The sequence below is a fragment of the Sitophilus oryzae genome, unplaced genomic scaffold (assembly GCF_002938485.1).
Source record: "Sitophilus oryzae breed Bouriz unplaced genomic scaffold, Soryzae_2.0 scaffold_177_pilon_pilon, whole genome shotgun sequence".
Taxonomy (NCBI): domain Eukaryota; kingdom Metazoa; phylum Arthropoda; class Insecta; order Coleoptera; family Curculionidae; genus Sitophilus; species Sitophilus oryzae.
In genome coordinates this window covers 6,789,296-6,812,435 of record NW_022146479.1, presented here as the reverse complement: position 1 = coordinate 6,812,435, position 23,140 = coordinate 6,789,296, and the positions used below count along the sequence as shown (strand labels likewise).

Sequence of the window (23,140 nt, the reverse complement as noted above, 5' to 3'; positions counted from 1 at the left end):
CCTACATCAAAATTATCCCTAATGATATGCTGTATAAATAAAAATATATACGGGGTATACCATAGTGCTCTAGCACTAAACTGTAACATGTTCCACCTATATAACACTAAAAAAATAAAGTAAGCTGTTATATTCTCAAATTAAATCTCCAAATACCTAATACAAAATAGTGGTAAATACGAAATAGTAATAATAAAAAAAACAGTAAAATGGATAGTTTTTGTGAAAAACAAATAGGTAAAAAATTGATAATAAAATCTTAAAAAACTTGATTAAAATAATTCATTCAATCTATTTAATTAGTTGCTGTATTTCAGTGGTCAATATAAATCAATAAGCGCAGCTCACGTGAAAATACAAAGGTTACGCAATAAAACTTTTGGTTAGGGTTGGTCTATTGTATTTTTTTTTCATTAATTTACACGTATTTTGTGTACGTAATTTCTTATTGGGTTTCTTAACTAAATGTAATTTGATAATCTATACAAAATAAATATACTATCGCGTAATAATTGGAAATGAAACTACCATTCGATTTTGAAAAAAATGTTATTCTTTACAAAAATACTAATTTACGTTGCAATAAATAAATAAATAATAGTATAAGTAATGCACCTTTGGTATATTTAATGTCTTTTGTTCGAATTAGTCTTTTTCTTCTGACTGGCTGTCGTTTTTTTACTGAGAGGGGGTTTCTTCTTAGCACAGGGAATCGCTGTACATTTTAGATGTTTGTTTGCATATTTTTCACTGTTACTCATATACCTTCCAAATGTCCCCGGAGCTATTCTTTTTAGTAATCTAAAAAAATCAATTTCAGAGAGGGTACATTTAATTTTTCATAGGAAGTTACTTATAAAACCTATTATCCTCAATGCTAAAGCTCCTAGCGGTCTTTGTTAATTCACAAGCAAACCTCTCAGCACAGTGACCTTCGATAGCCCTTATTGCGAGCTTCGTCAAATCATCCAGCTTTTCGTTACCGTTTTTTGGCTTTTGGTTACCTTTCATCCCAAATTTTGGAACAAGTACCATTGAAACTAAAGCCATGACTGCCATGCCAACGAATCCAGAAATTGCCATGAAAAGAGGTTCCAATGGTTTTTTTTCTTTCTTCATAGCACTAGTCTCTTGATTGATTGTTATGTTATGCTAAAATACGAGATGTTAATCCAACAAAATTGTATTACAATAAAAAGCGGGTAGATATTTATCAGTGCCGTAACGGTTCTTAAACAGAGCGTGTCACGGCAAATAACTACTTCGATTGATATATTATTGGTAAAAAAAATAAAAAAGGGATCTCACCCAAGAAAAGTGGAAGCAAAGTGAGTATCCAGCTAGGGTACCTCGGGTTTCCCAAGCCCGTACTCACAAGACTTGTGCCCCTGAGGGCTAACTGGGAGAACCTATACATTATTCAACACCGAGATCCACTCAATGCAAAAAAATACATGAGGCATGTACTTGAACAGTAGTACAGTAGTCTTTTTTAGAGACAATAATAATATTATATTTTCTCATGTATTTGTTTGCACTTGGTGCATTTTGTTGGGTTGCCATTTCTTTGCAAAGTAAAAAAAGGACATTGGACCAGGGTTGGAAAAAATCATGATTTTTTTTATTTAAATCAGATTTTTTTGATTTTTTTGATTTTAATAGAAAACATTATTTAAATCGGATTTCCAAATAATTAGGACTTAATTCCAATTAAATTCTTATTCTAAATGGTTAAATCGTCATAACTCTGCCCAATACTGACAACATTAACAATTCTACGGCGCGTGTCATTTTCCCAGACATCGGTCACCAATATAATCTGCAAAAAAAGTCGCTCGCTTCAGATCAAAAGGATTTTTTTGAAATGCCACAAGAGTATTAATTTTTGTCATTTCAACGCCTAGGCATAAAAGTAAATCACTTTTACGCCTAAGCACAAAAGTACCAAAATATATTATTAAACTGATATTAAGCGTCAATTTCAACGTTTTTTTTTTTTTTTTTTTTTTTTTTTTTTTTTTTTTTTTTTTTTTTTTTTTTTTTTTTTTTTTTTTTTTTTTTTTTTTTTTTTTTTTTTTTTTTTTTTTTTTTTTTTTTTTTTTTTTTTTTTTTTTTTTTTTTTTTTTTTTTTTTTTTTTTTTTTTTTTTTTTTTTTTTTTTTTTTTTTTTTTTTTTTTTTTTTTTTTTTTTTTTTTTTTTTTTTTTTTTTTTTTTTTTTTTTTTTTTTTTTTTTTTTTTTTTTTTTTTTTTTTTTTTTTTTTTTTTTTTTTTTTTTTTTTTTTTTTTTTTTTTTTTTTTTTTTTTTTTTTTTTTTTTTTTTTTTTTTTTTTTTTTTTTTTTTTTTTTTTTTTTTTTTTTTTTTTTTTTTTTTTTTTTTTTTTTTTTTTTTTTTTTTTTTTTTTTTTTTTTTTTTTTTTTTTTTTTTTTTTTTTTTTTTTTTTTTTTTTTTTTTTTTTTTTTTTTTTTTTTTTTTTTTTTTTTTTTTTTTTTTTTTTTTTTTTTTTTTTTTTTTTTTTTTTTTTTTTTTTTTTTTTTTTTTTTTTTTTTTTTTTTTTTTTTTTTTTTTTTTTTTTTTTTTTTTTTTTTTTTTTTTTTTTTTTTTTTTTTTTTTTTTTTTTTTTTTTTTTTTTTTTTTTTTTTTTTTTTTTTTTTTTTTTTTTTTTTTTTTTTTTTTTTTTTTTTTTTTTTTTTTTTTTTTTTTTTTTTTTTTTTTTTTTTTTTTTTTTTTTTTTTTTTTTTTTTTTTTTTTTTTTTTTTTTTTTTTTTAGTATTATCTATTGTCAAAGTGTAAAATAAAAAGATTAAAACAGCATATTTTCTGACAACGATTTGAAGATATAGTCTAACATCAAAAGAACCTTTTTCTGCACTAGAGGTTGCGAATGGAATCTATTCGAACAGCATTTTTTTGTCACTTGTACATAAATTTCAAAATAAATCCCTGCCCTTTAGAAGTCTAATGGATTCATACGAAATTACTTACAAATCGGTCCAATTACAAAAATCGGTCCAACATTTTAATTGATGAATAGATATGTAATATCCTTGTAATATGTATATGTGTTATACAAATCATTTTTATATAGTTTTATAACATTTACAATTTTTCTCGATTTATTAAACGTATTTAAACGTTACAATAGTAAGTGTAACATTTCATTTAACGAATAGATATAGGGTATATATCTATATATGTTATAGAAATATTTTTATAGTTTTCTAGGACACATTTTTATAACTTTTATAGTTATTTTTCGATTTTTTGTGAAGTTTTAAAAAAGTTGATTTTTTGATTTAAATCACATGATTAAAATTTAAAAAATCACTTGATTTAAATCACGATTTAAATCATGGTTTAAATCATTTGATTTAAATCATGCCAACCCTGCATTGGACTATGAAAAAGGACCGGGGAGGGAGGGGTGTAACCTGTTTATTGGGAACTGCTGATTATAAATCGGTACTTTAAAATTTTGAAAAGCTCTTTTAAGATCAAAATTGTTAAAAATAAAACCTAAACCTATTAATATTGTGTCTAAACCATAATTTCAGATTAAACGATGAGTTCTAAAAAATAATGTTGCCCATTACAGGCGAAACACAAAAAGTAATTTTTACTCCGAATAATATAGAACATGCTATTTTTTCAAACCTTCACAAATAATTTTTGAAACAATTTCTAACGTTGCAAATAATATAAAAAGGTTTAAAAGTACTGGAAGTAACTATGTATCGAGAAATTATGGTTACATTCGTTGAATTTGACACTTATGTCAGTTTAATAATATATTATGGTACTTTTGTGCCGTAAAAGTACTTTACTTTATGCCTAGGCCAAAGACTGCTAGGCATTAAAATGTCTTTTTTATATTGCAGTCACGTCGTAAAAATTAATACTTTTGTGACGTCTGAAAAAACACATTTATTTATAAGTTTTATAACATGTCTATTTAAATTTGGATAAAAGGAATAATGCTGGTTGCTGTAGATAATTTTTTCAGGGAAAATGCGTAAATAAAAAGGACTTTTTGGGTCAAAAAAAAGTCAAAAGGATAATTTGTTCCAAAAAAGGGCAGATGGCAACCCTAGCATCTTGGCTTTGAATTACATATCTATACATCTTAATAATGTACGTTTTGCTATGCCAAAGTAATTTTCGGTGAAACACTGTATTTTTACCTTTCACTTTCTCGAATTAATTTAAAAAAAAAATCAAGATTGTGTAGTATTATTATTCTGATTATACGCCCTAGTTAAGACACCGATCAAAAGATGAGTAGGATAATTTATTAATAATACAAATATTAGTAGGATTAGGATGAAAAGTATTTTTGTGTTTTAATCTGTTAATATTACATACCTGATGGTGGTGTGAGTGGTATGTAAAAGGAGGTTTGTATGTGGTAAGCTCCTTATGAGGGTGTAAGTATTTATGATAAGTAGTCTAAAAATGAAATCAGTTGTGTTTAATTTGATTAATAAACATGAATTGATCTTTATTTTCTGTTTTACACCCCGTTATCAAGTGGATACTTAAAAATTCATACATTCCAAGATTGTGCCTAAAGACTTTTATATATATTATTTATTTTAGTCAAGTCGCACATCCAATTCAATACCGCCGCCATAACTGAGATAAGGTTATAAATCAATACAAAGGTGACTATTTACCGCTTGCAATACTACCATATCATGAAAATTCATATCTTAGTATTTTCTTATATCTGGCTGTATGGGAAATGCATTAATAATTCAATGTAATACCACTAAAATAAAATATAAGTCTGTAATCCTTTTTCCGAAAAATTTCCAGTTATAGCAGTATTGAATTGGGCGTGCCAAGATTTCCAAGCCATTTTGGTTAAATCAATAATATGTATATTCAGGGGTCACAGTCTATATATATATATATATATATATATATATATATATATATATATATATATATATATATATATATATATATATATATATATAATATATGTCCAGAATATATATATATATATATATATATATATATATATATATATGTCCCAGAGGAAACAACAAAACAAAAAATAAATAAATCGTGTAGCCTAAAGATTTTGAGTCCTTTACTTGAGAATGGGGAGTGAAAATAAAGAGTAAGAAAGTTCGAAATATCAGTTTTTTAATGTAATATTGTCTGCCACCTTCAAACAAAAATGAAATTGCTTACGGAGGCATCAGTAGGATGGGTTAATTTATCGAAGAAGCTTTTTAAGGGGTAATAGTAATAATAATATCCAGAATCTTCAGTTGGAATTTCTGCGCTTTCTTCGTGATAAAAGGGTTCTTTTATCGATTCTTCGCTATCTAGATGATGAACTGCGGCATGTATATATTCGTGATCGCCTGTATCTAATTTTAAAGTTTCTCCCTTCCTAACAGCCTCCTGGTACAAAGCTGCTAGTTCTCCTTTGGTCAACGTCAACGGTGGTACCTCATCGGAGACCTGCAAGAGGAATTATACTTGACCTTTATTGCCTCAAGATATTTTTTTTATAAAGTGAAAAAACTTTTCCAGGTATAAAATCAGAATTGCTGTTACCTACTTTTAAAACCGGTTCGTGAACTCTGTAGAAAAATACCAATCGAATTAATTTATTTTTAATTCACTAACATACGTAGATATTTGCGTAAAAAAGAAAAAATCCATAAAATAAGTGCGATTTTTTTTATATAATATGTAATATGTAGGGTTTCTTATACGTAAAATTTTTGATCGTATGGTATATATGTTGCAAAAAAATTCAGGTGGTGATTGATAGATTGGAGGAGATTCTAATATGTAAAACTTTTTGATAGTATTGTATATATTAGTATAGATATAGTATTGGTATACAGGGTGTCCCAGGCTGAGCGTGAATTAGAAGTTTCTAGAGAACTACAATATCTAGATCGGAGATTTTTTGCACATTACTGTTTCACAACGGGATCTATCGATTAAAAATAGTTTCAATATGGCGGTACTTCCGGAAATAGAAGTTGACAGCAACTAAATTAATTTTTGAAATAGAAAGCCACATGTCTCTCCTTTATGCCACAGTGGCTGTTGTAATAACTAAATTTGTCGCTTAGGCTATATAGATTTTTTTTGACAGGCAGTTTTTTTCCTCCAAAAATTTTAAATATTTTTTTCATCCAAACGGTTAATGTTAGATACAGAGTATTTGATATCAAAATTCATAAAATTTTACAGAGAATTTAAGTTTGTAATAAAAAATTGGTGTACCCATTTAAAATAAGAAAGTTGTTGTCAACTTCCGGTAGTTCCGGAAGTGCCGCCATATTGAAAATATTTTTAATCGATAGATTTTGTTGTGAAACAATAATGTGCAAAAAATCTCCGATCTAGATTTTGTAGTTCTCTAGAAACTTCTAATGCACGCTCAGGCTGGGACACACTGTATATTAGTATTAGTAGGTACATATATATACAGGGTGTTTCAAAAAACATGTGCCACTTCTTGTGGGGAGATTCTTCACGTAAAATAAGATTTATTTTTTATATGAACATAGGCCCGACGATTCTGTTTGTTTCATAGATACAGGGGGTTAAAGCCTTAATTTTTGTCGATTTATTTTTTTCAAGTGCCTTTTAGTGATTCGGATGAAATTGTGAGGGTAAAAGTTATTATAAGCGCTACATATTTTAAAGCCAAAATGAACGTCCCGGATGAATCAATCGATACTTTTTTTACATTAAAATCAATCGCACTTACAGTAACTTTTACCCTCAAAATTTCATTCGAATCACTAAAACCACTTTTAGGAATATTATAATAAATAAAAAAAATAAGATTTTAACTCCCTGTAGCTCCGAAACAGAGCACAATCGGACGTATCTTGATATACAGAAATAAATCTGATTTTTACGTGAGGAATCTCTCTACGAGAGATGGCACCTGTTGTTTGAAATACCCTGTGCTTGTAGGTTCCTACTTCTTAAAAACTAGATAATTTGTTGTTTCCTTATTATATTAGAAATATTTTTACGGTTTACTTTACCCCTTATGTTTAAATTATGTACCTGATGACTTCTGCTAAGTCCACCATTATATTCATTGGTTAAATGTTTATCAATTCTCCTGATATTCCTAGTTGTTTTTAAATTTTTTAAAGTCCTAATGGCATTTTGCAAGTAGTGCTGATTGGTCTCATCACAATTAACTAGCTGAACCAACCAAAGATATATTAAGCTGCAGAAAATGTCCCTAAAATTAATTTACAGCATATTACAAAACATGATTTAAGTTTTACTTTGTTGTTTTACATTGTTGTTTTACAACGTCGTTGTACAATTGGTTTCTGTGTGATATATTACTCGGTGATTATTACTCTACTCCACGTATTTAGTTAAGTTTAAACATTTATTTGTTATAAACTATAAACTAGAGAGACTAGCTCATTAACAGTTTGACTATTAACATAATTTTTTTAATTTCTAAAGTAGGTAAACTATTGTTTTTGACCACAAATAATATTTTCTAATTTTAAATTAATTCTCATAGAAAATCGAATGGGACCGGTACACAATTATATTTAAAGCATATATTCAATTATTGGGTCTTAAAAGTCCAAGTCTATTGTGGAATTACATAGTACATTTAAGGTTTTTATTCCGTTATGTCGATAATATACATTTGTAAATTTATTAAAGCGTGACATGAGAGTTGAAAAAATTGACATGGTTTTATATTTACTTGATTTGTGTTTTTTGTTCAAACAATTTTAAGGAAAATAAAAAAAAATAAAACCAATTAACGCCAGGGATTTACAGAAATAACTATATATTGGAACACATAAAAAAAGCGCGGCAAAAATTGAGCGACGCGTTTGAATTTGAGAACATTATTAATTAAATACAGTCCATTAGAAATGATGTAAAAACGTATTTATATTTGAATTTTTGAGCGTACCTTGCCAGCATTTTAATTCCTCGGTATTAGATCAGATATTCGCATTATAAACACACACTCGATAAAAATGACAAGAGCTAGAGTACCACGTTTGGTTGACGTTTTTAAACTGAGTACGAAATTGCGGCAGTACCAGTAAGGTTATACCACACATGCATGTAGTTTTACCGGTATTAATAAAAATACGGTGCGACAGAAAAAGAAAACGTCCTATTTAAGTCGCTCGTATTTTGTGATACTTTGATAATATCCGATTAAATTATAGAGTGTGATGTGAAGGGTAATATAACATGTGTTTATATTAGTTTATTTTATTTTTTCGATCAAATAACTGCTGTGACCCACATTCCGATTTATTCTGATTTTTTTCTTCGTGATATAAGAGTTAACTATTAACAAATGTTTTAACGTAAAATTAGTTATCACGGAACCGAGTTGCAACACTGTCTTGATAACAATGAACGAACAGCAAATATATTTTTAAGATCGTACTTGTTTTGTAGTTTTTAAAATTAGTTCAAAATGATATTTCGAAGGGTTTTCAATTCGATGGTTTTGTCCCCAGCTGGGAAAGAGTTTCAAAAAGTTATCCAAAGTATCCTTTTTTATTTTTAATTTTCCTAACAATCTTAAAATAGATTTATTAAGTAATTTAAGTTTTTCTTAACCTATATTCGATGCATTTAGAGAAAATCATTCACATAAAGGTATGTATGTTTAGAGATATTTTTAGTATTTTCCGAAAAAGAATTTTTTATAAAATTTCCATGAGACTAATGTTTATTTACAGATCACTCTAGGTCATTATTAAATACGTCACCTAGTCGATCGCATCATACAGTGTAGGAAAATATTTTATTTTCGGACAAAAATAGTTTTTCTTAGATAAAGTTTAAATTGTATCAATAACAACACAGATAGCGTAAAGCAATGGATAAAAATAATTACTTAATTTGTTGTTGCTAATATAGAAAATAAGTATTTTTTACAAACTAATTTTAATAGTTTGGTTCAATTTTTTAACTGTTATAATTTATTATTAGTTTTTATTCTACATTCTAAATATTTTTTTCACAAAAATAACGTTTTTTGTTTAAATTTAATAATTTAGGAAATTTTATTAATTTAGAAAGTAATAGATTTAATTGTTATTAACTGTTAGGCTTCATTTTATAAATATGTCTATTAATTTCAGTTGCTTTTAACTGGGAAGATGCCTTCAACCTTGAAAGTCAGTTGTCTAGCGAGGAAAAACTTATTAGAGACCAATTTAGGGAATATTGCCAAAAGAAGTTAGTACCCAGAGTCATCTTGGCAAATAGGAATGAAGGTAATAACTTGGTAATAACCTAATAATCTTCTTTTAATGCATATAGGCTTGGTGCATTTCAGTTGATTTTAAAATTTCCGACCGCAGCGCTCCATACGGCAGAAATAAGAACTTTTCTGTTCTGTTTTTCAGCTTTGTATTCTGTTCTGTATAAAAAAAAACTTTAAACACTCATGTAAGAGGTTTGTGTGATGTAACGCTATTTCGGGTAGTAAAAATTAAGCGAAAAAAGAACCCAAACTTGGCGTCGCTTTGTGTTGTGACAATTTCAAATAATGTTAATAAAATTGTCGAAAAAATGTTAACACGTAAAGGCGGGTCTAATTACGTGGTTTTTGGGTGCAATAACAATCAATAACTCAACTTTCCCGGATATTTAACTCTCCCGAAACAACATTTTATAGCTTCACAACTTCTCACACCGATTTGATCAAAAGCAAAAATGGTTCTCCGATGGTGGCAGCACCGGTGGAGAATGCACAAAGCTTATAGCAAAATCTATATATTCCTATAGAGAACTTTTTGAATTGCTGCAAAGCAATATGTCTAAATTAACACCTTAATTGTCGAGATTTAATTTTTATTAGTGAGTTAACTCATTGCAGTATGGTATATTTATATTAAATATTATTTTTTTTTACATTATTTGAATTTTTAGTGTTTGACAGGCAAATACTTAACGAAATAGGCGAATTAGGAGTGTTAGGATGTACTATTAAAGAATATGGCTGTGCAGGAGTTTCAAATGTAGCTTATGGCTTACTTACAAGGGAAGTTGAAAGAGTTGATAGCGCGTACAGATCCGCCGTGAGTGTGCAGTCCTCCTTGGCTATGGGCGCAATTTATTCATGCGGCAGTGAAGAACAAAAACAACAATATTTACCAGAAATGGGTAGACTATACACAGCATTTTTCTATTTATGATTTTTTAAGTTATCTTTGTATTATATTTTTATTAGCAAGAGGAAATTTGGTTGGGTGTTTTGGCCTAACTGAACCAAACCATGGGAGTGATATTGGAAAAATGGAAACTAAAGCTGCATATGATTCATCTTCGAAAACATATATACTAAACGGTAGTAAAACTTGGTAAATATGTGTCTAGTAATGTTTGATAACATCTGGTCTGAAAGTAGAAAGTTTTTTATTAGGATTACAAACTCCCCAATAGCAGATATATTGATAGTTTGGGCACGATGCGATGGCTCTAAAATAAAAGGTTTTATCGTTAATAGAAAAGAACACGGGAACGGGTTAAGTACTCCTAAAATTGAAGGAAAATTTTCCTTAAGAGCTTCTACAACCGGAATGATTTTATTAGACAATGTTAAGGTACCCGAAGATCACATTTTGCCCAATTCCAACGGAATAGGTGCAGCTTTTGGCTGTTTGAATAACGCACGCTACGGAATTGCGTGGGGAACATTAGGTTTGTTACTTCTTGAGGGATATTCTATGTTCTTTTTCAAAGAACTCCTTTCAAAAACATGTTTAAATTGCTCTAGGAGCTGCCGAACATTGCTTCAATGTAGCTAGACAGTACACTCTGGAGAGGCAACAATTTAACAGACCATTAGCACAGACCCAATTGATACAAAAGAAATTCGCTGATATGCTCACCGAAATCTCATTAGGTTTGCAAGCTTGTTATCAAGTCGGTAGGCTAAAAGATAAAAACCTGTAAGTTTTATGCTATTCTCTTGTTTTTTTTTGTAATCGATTTGAGATTTTGTTTTGTACACAGGCATACACCTGAAATGATTTCAATATTAAAGAGGAATAATGCTGGGAAAGCTTTGGAAATAGCTAGAGCAGCTAGGGACATACTTGGAGGAAATGGGATTCAAGATGAATATCATATAATAAGACACGTTATGAACTTAGAAGCAGTAAACACATACGAAGGTAGGTGAAGATGTTGGTACATTATGTTTGCTAATGGTAATTTTCTTTAAGGAACTCATGATATACACGCTTTAGTCTTGGGAAGAGCGATTACAGGACTTCCTGCATTCTAATTTTTTTATTTTAAGATCTAAAAATTGTAAAAACTTTGAATTTTTAAAATAAATTGTTGTGTTTGTACAGAACGTCTTTGATTTTACAATGTCTATGTGTGTGTGGGTTTTGATGATAATAGATTTTCAATTGTTAAAAGGGTTAAGATAAATGATAGAAAATTCATATAATTAATGAACTTTGTACCAGTATAATTTATATTTTTTTAAACCACAAGGTTACGGATCTAACACAGTTAGAGATCTTGGCACACATAACACCGTACTCTCGATACAGTTCAGAAATAAATTTAATTTTACAATATTTCCTAAAATATCAGTTCTAATAGTTTACCTTATAAAATAAATGATTAAGCACGAATAATGAAAATATATGGGACATACAAATGAAAATATATTTATTATACTTATTACTAAAATTGTCTTAATACAACATACATTTAAAATTGTATCACGCAAGGAAAACAAATACAATACTTACTTAACCATAACGAGCAATATTGTCTGTATATTATTTATATACACAGTTTACCTAAGTTCTTTAATTTTATTAAGGAATTGTACAACCGGTTTCACATGATTTTTCTTTATAATCTACAGTGTATGTACATAATCCACTCTCATAAAATTTATTTACCCTATAGAACAACACTCCGGAGGCATGAAACTTTTAAATGCGGACTAGGTAAGCATTATCGGTACAGTCAATTTGTATTGTAGAAAGAAATGTGCACACATGTCTTCGTTAAGAAACAGTTTATTTAATGGCAGTACAGAACGTGATTTCTTCCGAACTCCCCCCACACTCCTCACGTATTACTTTATTTATTTCCATCATTTTTAATTTCATTGATTTCTTCTCTCGTTCAACTTCCCGGAGCTGATTTTTTCGATTTTTTCGGACTAGCTTCTGGCGCCTTGTTCGACGCAGTCAGGCCTTCTTCCAAGTTCCTTTTGTAGGTCCCTATTAATTCGGGAAGATCGTAGGCGATTGCGATGTCCAATCTATTTATTGGACAACCTGAAATACCATTTGTTAGTTTTATGTGATTTCAAATATAAAACTACAGCATCTTATTCAATACCCAGCGGGACAAATCTTGAATATTATCGAGAGAATGCGCGTCACCTACTGCGCATGTAGAAGACAGTTTGAAAATTCTGTGCATCTGTATATCTCAAGAACTACGTCAGTGGCGAGAGGTAACTAGTTAGGCAAGTTATCTAACTGGGTATTGAATAAAATGAGAGGTCGAGTTACAGACCTCTGAAATAAGTACAAGTTGCAGAGAGCTGTTGAAACTCGTACAGAGGATTTAATTTGAAGAAGTCTTTATAGACGTCGGGATCAGGCAAGTCGTATCGTGATATGTTAGTTAATGTAGACAGGCCCTCGTATATGTGGTAGTTTTGAGGGTGTTCGATGATTTCATTCGCAACTTGTTTTCGATTACCAAACACTGATTTGTGATTGTAGTATGTTGTTAAGTAACAATCTACCATTTTGGCATGGTTTCTAACACGTACCTGTAACAATGTTAAACTTTTTATTGCTGAAATACATATACTATTCTAATTTTTATGCTCAGTGGTTACTTACAGCAAATCTACGTGCACTGGCTATTTTATTTTCAACACGTCTATCGACGGCAGTCCTTAGGTCTCTTAGAAATGACCTTTCTTGAGCTTGAAGGAGCCTTGTAGGGGCCCATGGTTCGTAAGGTTTCGACCAGAGAGATGTAGTGTACATTACTGGAGGTTGAGGTGATGACATCAAAGGAGAAATGTTCCATATCAATGCTCCTTGAACTCTCATCAGCTCCTCAGGTTTCACTTGATCCGCTTTATTCAAAATGATTCTAGTCTAAAATTGAAAAACAAATATATGCAAGTTTTCAAATAAGTTTGTAAGTTTGAAATATACCTGATGTTCTCTTCCTTTGAGTTGATCGAGTATGGCTTCAGTTTCAGGGCCGACATCTAACTTAGCCGGATCATACACTAAGAATATTATATCCGCTCTATCGATAAACCATTGACAAGCGTCGTTGAAAGGAAATACTCTGGATACTTGTTTTCTAACTTCTAAAATTCCGGGAATTTCGACTATATTGACTTTTTCTAAAAGCTTGGCTGGCAGTTTTACGCCTCTAAGACGTTCTTCTAAGCCTTGTCCGAATTTTTGAAGGCCGGAAAAAGTAAAATCAGCGGCAAGTTCAGTTCCATCGATAATTTCAGGCTCATCACCATACATCAGCAGATTGAAATACGCTGGTGACGGCTCTGCACCTGAAATAGCATAATGTTTTAGTCATTTTGAGCCAGTTGTTTACGTATAATACCTGTTCTAAGTGAAGTTTCGTTATATTCGTTGTTAAGCAAATAATTTATAATTGAAGATTTGCCTCCGCTCCAAGGACCCATAAACAAAATTAAAGGCTTTGAGAAGATTTCGGCATCACCGAAATGACGATTACTCAAATCCCGATATTTGTACACCACTTCCAGAGGTTTAATAGCATTTTCGTATACTTTCTTCAATTCCTTAAGCGTTTCTTCGTATACTTTATTTTGTACTTCCTCTAGTTTCGACGACTCTCTGTCTAATTTGAGTAAATGTTCTACATGTTCTCTTGGCCTCAGTTCTGTAGGAATGCCTGCATCTAATGAAAGTTCCTCTACTAATGGTCCTTGACCTACAAATTATAATAAACTTTTTTTTCAGAAATCTACTGTTTTTTAATGTGGTAAGGATTCCACTTGCCTTCATCTTGTTCTACACTTTCTTCCTGAAGTTGAACAATGGGTTCAGGAGGGGAAACATCAATAATTGGTTTTGGTTTTTCTGGAGTTTTGCTTTGTTTTGGTGGTTCTGCAACTGGCTTAGGTGGCGGAACTGCTGGTATGGATGGTGGAACAGCAGCTGGTTTAGGGGGAGCCACAGCAGGTTTAGGAACAGGCGGTGGAGGAGGAGGAGGAGATACTGGTTTCTCTTTAGGTTTAGTATCTTCTTTAATTTCCACTCTAGGCTGTTCCCTTTTCTCTCTTTGCAGCTCCCTACTTGGTTCTTGATCTAAAAATATCACTATGTTAGATAGTTTATAGTATACATATATTATAATTCACAACCTTTTCGAGCACCAGTAACACATTTTTTAGTGTAGCATTTATTGGGGCAGCAAATTTCACTATCGTCACAATCTTCGTCATCTCCACATTTTTGACCCTCTTTGCACGATACTTTGTCAGGCGATGGACAATCACCTTCTTCGATTGATTCAGAATGGGCTTCTACTTCTTTTTCTTCAGATATTTCTTCTGATTCTTCTTCTTCATCAGATCCCGGTGTCCCAGTGATACATACTTTTCTATAACATTTGCTTGAGCAACAAATCTCTCCTGTTTCACAGTGTCGATTTTTGGCGCATTTAGCTCCTGAACATGGCACTTCATCTCTTTCAGGGCAACCAGTATCTGAAACATTGTCAAAAAACCATGTAATTAACAATTAAGACATTGCTACTTTAATTAACTATATTGCTTTGTTTTCAAAAATTTACCTTTTCGTTTGATAATTTCAACTGATTTCTTAGTATCTTTGCGTTCCTCTGAAGCTTCTTCTGATTCTTCTTTAGCTAATTCTTCTTCAGTAGCAGTACCAGGAGTACATATCTTTCTGTAACATTTGTTTGGACAACAAATTTCTTCCGTGCCACATTCCTTGTGTTTAGTGCAAAATTGTGACCCCTTGCAGGCTAAGTTGCTTGCTTCAGGACAGCCAGTATCTATAATGTGAAATATATATATATATATATATATATATATATATATATATATATATATATATATATATATATATATATATATATATATATATATATATATAATAAAAATAGCATTGTAAGATAAAAAATTTAACCTGGTGTCTTTGGAACTGTACTTTCTAAAGGTGTTTCAACACTCTCTTCAACACTCTCATCAGATTCGTCTGCTAGTTCGGCAGATGTTGCTGTACCAGGAACGCATCTCTTCCTATAGCATTTATTAGGGCAGCAAATTTGGTCTTCACCGCAATGGCGATGTTTGTTACAGAGTTCGCCTTCATGGCATGAAACTTCGCTGGGTGCTGGACATCCACTTTCTATACAAAATTTGTAGTTATTAAAAGAATTATATTTATATTAGTCTTAAATACCCAGTGTGGTTGGAGATACAACTTTTTTTAATTGAACAGTTTCGGATTCTTCTGATTCTGATTCGGCATCTAATTCTTCTTGTGGTGCTACACCTTCAACACAACGTTTTCTATAACATTTGTTAGCGCAGCATATTTGGTTTTCGCCACAATGTCGATGATTACTGCACAAATCTCCTTCAGTGCACGAGACCTGATCAGGGGAAGGACAACCACTCTCTAAAAACCAAATGTAAGTTACGGTAAATTATCATTCCTAGCAAGTCACATTTACTTTCAGCACTCTCCGAAGATACGTTTTGATCATTAACATCAGTTGGTTTTTCTCCATGGGTTTCTATACTTTCTTCCTCGATACTCTGAAGAGCAGGTTCAGTAATCTTTTCTTCCGATTCTTCCTTTTCTTTGCTTTCTTCTTGTTCTAGACTTTTTTCTTCGGCGCTTTGTTTCTCTTCTTTGCTTTTTTCTTCTTCCTGGCTAGTTTCTTCTTCCTGGCTATGCTCTTTTTCTATACTCTTTTCTTGACTTTCTTCTTCGGGGGAAGCTTGACCTACAACGTTTATTTCTTCCCGACTTTCTTCTATTGCTTCGGCAACTTGTTCTACGACTTGTTTAGTAATTTCTTCTTCTACGTCTTCTTTACTTACTTGTTCGGTTAGTTCAATGCTTTCTTTACTTTGCGTTGGCTCTTGTTCGATCGATTCTGGACTGCCATCTATTGGCTAAGACAATTAATAATTAATAACTTTAATAGTGCCGAGGCAATAATTAACATACCGCTTGACCGTCAGTTTCGGCAGATACTTCGTCGCTTGTCGTTACCTGCAAAATTGTAGTTTTAGAGACTTAAAGATATTGATCTTGACAAAAACAAACCTCCACGGGAATTTCATCGTCCTGTTCAACAGATCGAGCGTCAGCTTCGTTTGCATTTTCGATTTCATCGCTAGCATCTCCTTGGCCGCCAATATCCTCCTCTTGGCGGCTGGAGTCGTCAGTTATTTCCACGGTGGGAACATCTTCAATGCTTTCGTCTTTGTCTTCCGGTTGCCCTGGCACTACCTCACCAGTCTCGAGCTCTTTCAGAGCTTTCTCGATGTAAGGTCGGCAGTCGGATTCGGTGGGTCCATCAGTTTCAGCTGCACCTTGAAGACCTTTAAGTGAATAATTGGCCCTCACGATTAACGTAGTTTAACATAATTCTTTTGTTTTTTTTTATAAAAGTAAACTGATGGTCAGCCATCACATTCGAAAGTATATCAGCAGTAGGGATTGAATTGCTCATTTAAATTGTTTTTGTTTTGTATTCATTTTCTAATTAATTTTTTTATTTTTTTTTAAATTGAGTTTGTGAATATAATAGGATATTGTACTGCTTTGGAACATGGATATTATGAGACAGCTGCACTTCAACCACCCTCTTCAAGATCCCATTAGGTTGATTAAATTGAACATTCAACAGTGGAATGAGAATCACATTCATCATTGAAGAGGAACTATATAATTTTAGGTAAATATTATACTAAAATGTTTTTTAAATTAAACATATGTAATAAACTCAGAATATTTTAAAATTTTTAAAGATATATAGGGTGAAGTGCAAATATTTTCAGGGCTGGCATATCTCGATAAAAGAAACATAATTTCTGTTTACCGTTTTTCAGATATATCTAAAATAACCGAGATATTTTATTATGAAAATTTCCAAAAAATGATATCTTTCTAAAATTTAGAGAATCACTGGATCTTTTCTGGATTTTCTTTTTTGTAAATTTAATCTACTACCTATGTTGCCATATTATCAACAAATTATATTTTTTAACTAAAAAAACTCTTTTTCAAAAAAAAATCGCGAAAGAAATCTCATAATCGTGTTTCTGGTGTCGAAATATACCACTACTACTAAAAATATTTGCACTTATTTAAGACTCACCCTGTATAGATATAAATCATGATGAAATGTAATACTATTTATTTTTTTTGCAGATTTTCTACAACAAATCCATGGATGTATATAGTTCCAGGGCAGTACATTTATCCTTTTCACATATCAAGACTTATTATTCTTTCGGGTATATATATTTTTTACTGGTTTTTAATATTCATCAGTTGATCTCATGATTTGTAAATTTAATTAAGAAGAAAAAAAAATTGCAAGACAGTGAGTGAATGACATTTTTGTGGTTCCTTATTATCAGAGGAAAGTTCAGACCAAACTATTTTTAATTGGGCCCATTTATGGCTTTTGACCATTTTTTTTTTCTTTTTGGTATAATAGCCACTTAGAACTTTACTTGATGGCTTACATAAAGTTATTACATTTATTTTGTGATTGTTGTTTTTTGGTTCACTACCATTCCCTCTAATATTCACCTGTTCTTTCTTGATTGTGGAAAATCATCTTTTATCAATTACCAAAAATATTCCATATGTATATTTCCATAAGACTTATTTGTTTTGAGGATACTAAATTTGTTGTAAATATCTTTGAACTTCTTAAAAAAAATTTAAAAGATTGATGTATTGTAAAAGAGATAGTCAATTTTTTGGCTAATTTCAAAGGGCGTTATTTTTATACGATCTTATGTTAACAAAATTCTAAACAAACTTCCTTAAATAAAGCTATAAAAACTAGTAATGCCTATGGTGCACCACCTAAATAAAAAAATACATGGTAAATACGTATGAATGGATCAAAGCTGTAATAGAACAATAGACATTTGGTAATTTAAGTCTTAATAATGGTTCAACACAGCTAAATTTATTCTAAGTTCAATAATCTGTAGAAGATTTTAGAGTGTTTTACGGTTTGGAGTCATTAGGCAAACTTAATGGTCATAAAAATATTTTATAGCTATAACGTGAACCTTAACAAACATTTTGTAAAGTCGCGTCAAAAGGTTTTTAAAAGAAAGTAACTCATCGAATTGACATTCTGCATAATCCTACAAATGAACCAAAAAATTCTTAAAAAAAATTATATGATCAGCTGTGTAGATAAAATTTGAATTTAATTTAGTTATTCAAAATTAAAACACAGCGAAGATTAACGGAAAGGTAGATAGCATTACGTAACGAGAAATAATTTTTGGGTGTAATATTTCTGGAAATTTTTGAAAATTTATCAATGAAAGCGAATAAATTTTTATTGAGCAATGCTGATAAATTATAGAAAACAAACGCGCGATTTAAGCGAACCGCTACTGAAGTTCTAAAAATACTGCAGAAGCTAAAAATCGCAAGTATATTTAAAGAATAAGAAATAGAATATTTTGCTGCTCGAAAAACGTCTACGTCAGTGTGCGGTTTTAAATAATATCATATCGTTTTCAGTTTATTTCAATCCTACGATCTTTGAGGTGTTTTCTTAGGGTACAGAGAGACAAAATATGCAGCCCCCCCAAAAAAAAATAAAAAAATATAAATAAATTAATTTTGGAATTACCTTTACCTATTGGTATGCATCGTTTCGTATAACAAGGACTTTGACAACATAATTCAGATTTCTGACAGTCTTCGATTGAATTACATTTAATTCCATTCACGCATGACACTTGATCGGTTGGTGGACAGTCAGGGGTCTCTAAAAAAATCTCTATGTAATTTCTACATTACCTTAATCACACATGAAACATAAAAGAATAATGTTCTCAAATAATTCCACTGTAAATTCTGTTAGTGGCTATGTCCTTATATGAGCGTCATTTGAAAAACCACTGTGACACTGTTTTTTTTTTCGATCATACATTATGAGAGTCAGAGAGAGTAAAGTGTTCTAAGGTAATACTTTTACACTTAAATATTTTGAAAACTAAATTTATAACGGATAAAAAGCAATTGAGCGATTTTTTACATGATATAAATCATTCTATTTGTATTCGAAACATCAAATAGTAGTCATGTTTTAAGGGATGTCAGAAATCGTTGGCAAGACTCCATAAAACCAGCTGTTAATTTTATATAATAATGAGCTAACAGTATCACTCTTTATTTTTGGAAATATCTTCAAATCGGTTAGCCTCATTCTAATAAAAATGATCAATTTTTATTTAATTAGATAAACAACCTGTATATTTCTTTGGAAAAAGTTTTTTCCAGTCGCATTTTTAAATAAATTAAGTGTTTCTAAAATGTATCGTTTTGATTATTATTTGTAATTTTGCTTGAATAAAATATACGAAGTCATGGATTTTTTTTCGGGTGACAATACATATAGAATATATTTCAATTTTCCAGTCAAAATCTAAATCTGTCTATAAAGTTTTGGCGAATTGCCTGTAATTTACATTAATCGAATATTTTTTTTAATCGTGCAATAGATAGATAAAAATATAGTGTGAAGTTGAATATGTGATTTAGAAATTTGATTTCCATTAAAATAATTAATAAAGATTGTGCGATAAAAGATCAAGTTTTTGCGCAAAATAAATACAGTTTTATTTATAGCCAGCTAGTTTATATGTGGTAAATTATTATTAGAAACCTGGCTAAGCCCGAAAATAATCGAATTATATATTAAAAACGTTGATACATCCCCGACAAAAACTTATTACATAAGCGAATAATCATTTTTGAATCACTCTTCGCGTAGGAACGTTCACTTTTGTCACTACTATTTCGGACCTTTTCACTAGAAATCACTAAATCGAAATTCACAAATCGCACGTACCGTGTAAGGTAGCAGCTACAAAGGCGGCTCCAAGAAGCAGCAAAAACCATGAGGACCTAGGGTAGACCTCCATGGTTTTGATCTTACCACACCGGTCACATATAAGTCCCGCACTGGCGACTAGTATGTCCAGGACACGGTGAACTCTGGCACGCTCAAAACTCCCGTGCTAAATCAGTGGCGCCAACACACCATTAACGGTTTTTTCCTTGTCGATAGCTTATTGAAAATCACCATTTTTAAGTCAATTTTTAAAACTGATTGCTGAAAAATTGATGCGTTTAATTCAACCATTAAAAATATTTATCCAACAAATCGCCTAAATCATTAATATTACAGTACAAAAATGGTAAATTTAAATCATCTAGTGGTGAGTGAGACGACTGGTATTGGTCCTTTTCAATTTTTTTAACTACTTCTCTGATAAAGATTAAAATACCATTGGAGAGTAATTTAAACACCCCTGGTAGCAATGCCAGCAGGTGTATAAGAAGCCCTCCATGTCTTCAGATGTGGATGGAACCAGAAGCCATCAGGAGCATTGTTATACCGAAATCCTTCCCTATTGAACCAGTTAATTACTTTTCCGGCATCAATATAAAGAAAATAAATTAAAAAGAGTAAATTAAACACTCCTGGTAGCAATGTCAGCAGGTGTACAAGAAGCCCTCCATGTCTTCAGATGTGGATGGAACCAGAAGCTATCAGGAGCATTGCTATACCGAAATCCTCCCTTAATGAACCAGTTAATAACTTTTCCGGCATCAATATAAAGAAAATAGATTAAAAAGAGTAAATTAAACACTCCTGGTAGCAATGTCAGCAGGTGTACAAGAAGCCCTCCATGTCTTCAGATGTGGATGGAACCAGAAGCCATCAGGAGCATTGCTATACCGAAATCCTCCCCTAATGAACCAGTTAATGACTTTTCCGGCATCTATATAAAGAAAATAGATTAAAAAGAGTAAATTAAACACTCCTGGTAGCAACGTCAGCAGGTGTACAAGAAGCCCTCCATGTCTTCAGATCTGGATGGAACCAGAAGCCATCAGGAGCATTGTTATACCGAAATCCTTCCCTATTGAACCAGTTAATTACTTTTCCGGCATCAATATAAAGAAAATAAATTAAAAAGAGTAAATTAAACACTCCTGGTAGCAACGTCAGCAGGTGTACAAGAAGCCCTCCATGTCTTCAGATCTGGATGGAACTAGAAGCCATCAGGAGTATTGTTATACCGAAATCCTTCCCTATTGAACCAGTTAATTACTTTTCCGGCATCAATATAAAGAAAATAGATTAAAAAGAGTAAATTAAACACTCCTGGTAGCAACGTCAGCAGGTGTACAAGAAGCCCTCCATGTCTTCAGATCTGGATGGAACCAGAAGCCATCAGGAGCATTGTTATACCGAAATCCTTCCCTATTGAACCAGTTAATTACTTTTCCGGCATCAATATAAAGAAAATAGATTAAAAAGAGTAAATTAAACACTCCTGGTAGCAATGTCAGCAGGTGTACAAGAAGCCCTCCATGTCTTCAGATGTGGATGGAACCAGAAGCTATCAGGAGCATTGCTGTACCGAAATCCTCTCCTAATGAACCAGTTAATGACTTTTCCGGCATCAATACAAAGAAAATAGATTAAAAAGAGTAAATTAAACACTCCTGGTAGCAATGTCAGCAGGTGTACAAGAAGCCCTCCATGTTTTCAGATGTGGATGGAACCAGAAGCCATCTGGAGCATTGCTATACCGAAATTCTCCCCTAATGAACCAGTTAATGACTTTTCCGACCTCAATATAAAGAAAATAGATAAAAAAAGGGTAATTTAAACACCCCTGGTAGCAAAGCCAGCAGGTGTACAAGAAGCCCTCCATGTCTTCAGATGTGGATGAAATCAAAAGCCATCTGGAGTATTGTTATCCCGAAATTTTCCCCTAATGAACCGATTAATTACTTTTCCGGCATCAATATAAGGAAAATATATTAAAAAGAGTAATTTAAACACTCCTGGTTACAAATACCAGAAGGTGTACAAAATCTATTATTAAATAGATACAATTAAAAAATTCAAGACTTGCAAGAGTTTTGTGCAAGACTAAAACAGGATTTTTTTTTCACTTTTAGTGGAGAGGAAACCCAAAACCAAGGTCTTCCCTAAAATCAACTCTTTAATTCTCATAATACAGGGTATGAAATTGAAAAAGAGCAATCGGAAATCTCTTAAATAAAAAAATCGTCCAGAAAGAGATCAAATAAGATTAGGGGATTGGAGAGTGAACCAAAATGAAGTACGACTCTGTCTTATCACTTTTAGAATACCCACTTGTGTCCTGCCAATCTTGTCTGACACATTGTTGAACATCTTGTTGAACACATTGTTAAACACCTTTCTCTTTGCAGCCTTATGACAAAATCTTAAATCATGCAAACATTTTAACAACGTAATTTTTGACTATCAATTTAAAAAAACAAAAAGGTTTTAAATACACATCGGAGAAACTAATGTTCCCCTTCTAGTCCCCCCGATATGTATTTTAAACCTTTCTGATAGTATTTTTTGTCTAAAAGATAACTCGATTGCTACTTTTCAAATTTACACCCTGTATATCAAGAATTGTCACCGAACAAAATAATTAATACCAACAGTTAGTAAATTTTGTCAACTAAATTGTGGCCCAAAAACTCCGAAAAGCAAAAGGAGTTGTTTAAATTTTAAGAGTAAACAAAGAATCGTGATGTCATTTAAGAATAGTCACATTATTGATGATACAGGAGGGGCAGTGTAAGAAGAAGCTTTATATTATGTAAAATATGCTATCAGTCAGTGGTTTTCTTTGCACTCTTTGGTATGTTTTAGTTTGGTTGTGACAAATGTTGCAAAAATGGTGAAGTAAAAGTGGTTAGATACCACGAACACTGAAAAGTTAAAGAGACGTTTCAATTCTTAGAGAAGAAAAAGAACTATAAAACACAATTATCTAAT

General features: G+C 31.2%; 3 protein-coding genes across 8 annotated transcripts; 1 reads left to right on the top strand and 2 right to left on the bottom strand.

Moving 5' to 3' along the window:
* Positions 1 to 543: 543 nt before the first annotated feature.
* LOC115882272 lies at positions 544 to 8,067 on the bottom strand. 3 transcript variants are annotated; one of them, XM_030900218.1, is made up of 6 exons: positions 7,295 to 7,915; positions 7,052 to 7,235; positions 5,198 to 5,473; positions 4,361 to 4,444; positions 854 to 1,152; positions 544 to 801 (listed from the first exon to the last, which is right to left on the bottom strand). In XM_030900218.1, coding segments are annotated over exons 1-6 (1,020 nt in total). In that variant the 5' UTR covers positions 7,297 to 7,915; the 3' UTR covers positions 544 to 626. The 3 variants fall into 3 exon arrangements, with proteins under 3 accessions (XP_030756078.1, XP_030756077.1, XP_030756079.1); XM_030900217.1 differs by lacking the exon at positions 7,295 to 7,915 and adding an exon at positions 7,941 to 8,067 and having other exon boundaries at positions 546 to 801; XM_030900219.1 differs by lacking the exons at positions 4,361 to 4,444; positions 7,295 to 7,915 and adding an exon at positions 7,941 to 8,067 and having other exon boundaries at positions 548 to 801.
* On the top strand, positions 8,052 to 11,355 carry LOC115882270 (glutaryl-CoA dehydrogenase, mitochondrial). The gene is made up of 10 exons (XM_030900216.1): positions 8,052 to 8,220; positions 8,444 to 8,535; positions 8,618 to 8,647; positions 9,136 to 9,270; positions 9,929 to 10,162; positions 10,230 to 10,359; positions 10,422 to 10,699; positions 10,776 to 10,950; positions 11,015 to 11,175; positions 11,227 to 11,355. Exons 2-10 carry the CDS (start codon positions 8,463 to 8,465, stop codon positions 11,286 to 11,288), a joined length of 1,278 nt encoding a protein of 425 aa, XP_030756076.1. The 5' UTR covers positions 8,052 to 8,220; positions 8,444 to 8,462; the 3' UTR covers positions 11,289 to 11,355.
* A 314-nt stretch (positions 11,356 to 11,669) lies between these two features.
* LOC115882137 (titin) lies at positions 11,670 to 20,302 on the bottom strand. 4 transcript variants are annotated; one of them, XM_030899996.1, is made up of 15 exons: positions 20,153 to 20,302; positions 18,929 to 19,066; positions 16,360 to 16,637; positions 16,261 to 16,305; positions 15,758 to 16,205; positions 15,484 to 15,702; positions 15,208 to 15,429; positions 14,849 to 15,073; positions 14,418 to 14,762; positions 14,053 to 14,361; positions 13,631 to 13,984; positions 13,213 to 13,577; positions 12,889 to 13,152; positions 12,554 to 12,815; positions 11,670 to 12,309 (listed from the first exon to the last, which is right to left on the bottom strand). In XM_030899996.1, the coding sequence occupies exons 1-15, from the start codon at positions 20,223 to 20,225 to the stop codon at positions 12,155 to 12,157; spliced, it is 3,702 nt and encodes a 1,233-aa protein (XP_030755856.1). In that variant the 5' UTR covers positions 20,226 to 20,302; the 3' UTR covers positions 11,670 to 12,154. The 4 variants fall into 4 exon arrangements, with proteins under 4 accessions (XP_030755856.1, XP_030755858.1, XP_030755857.1 ...); XM_030899998.1 differs by having other exon boundaries at positions 16,360 to 16,628; XM_030899997.1 differs by having other exon boundaries at positions 18,935 to 19,066.
* Positions 20,303 to 23,140: the final 2,838 nt, after the last annotated feature.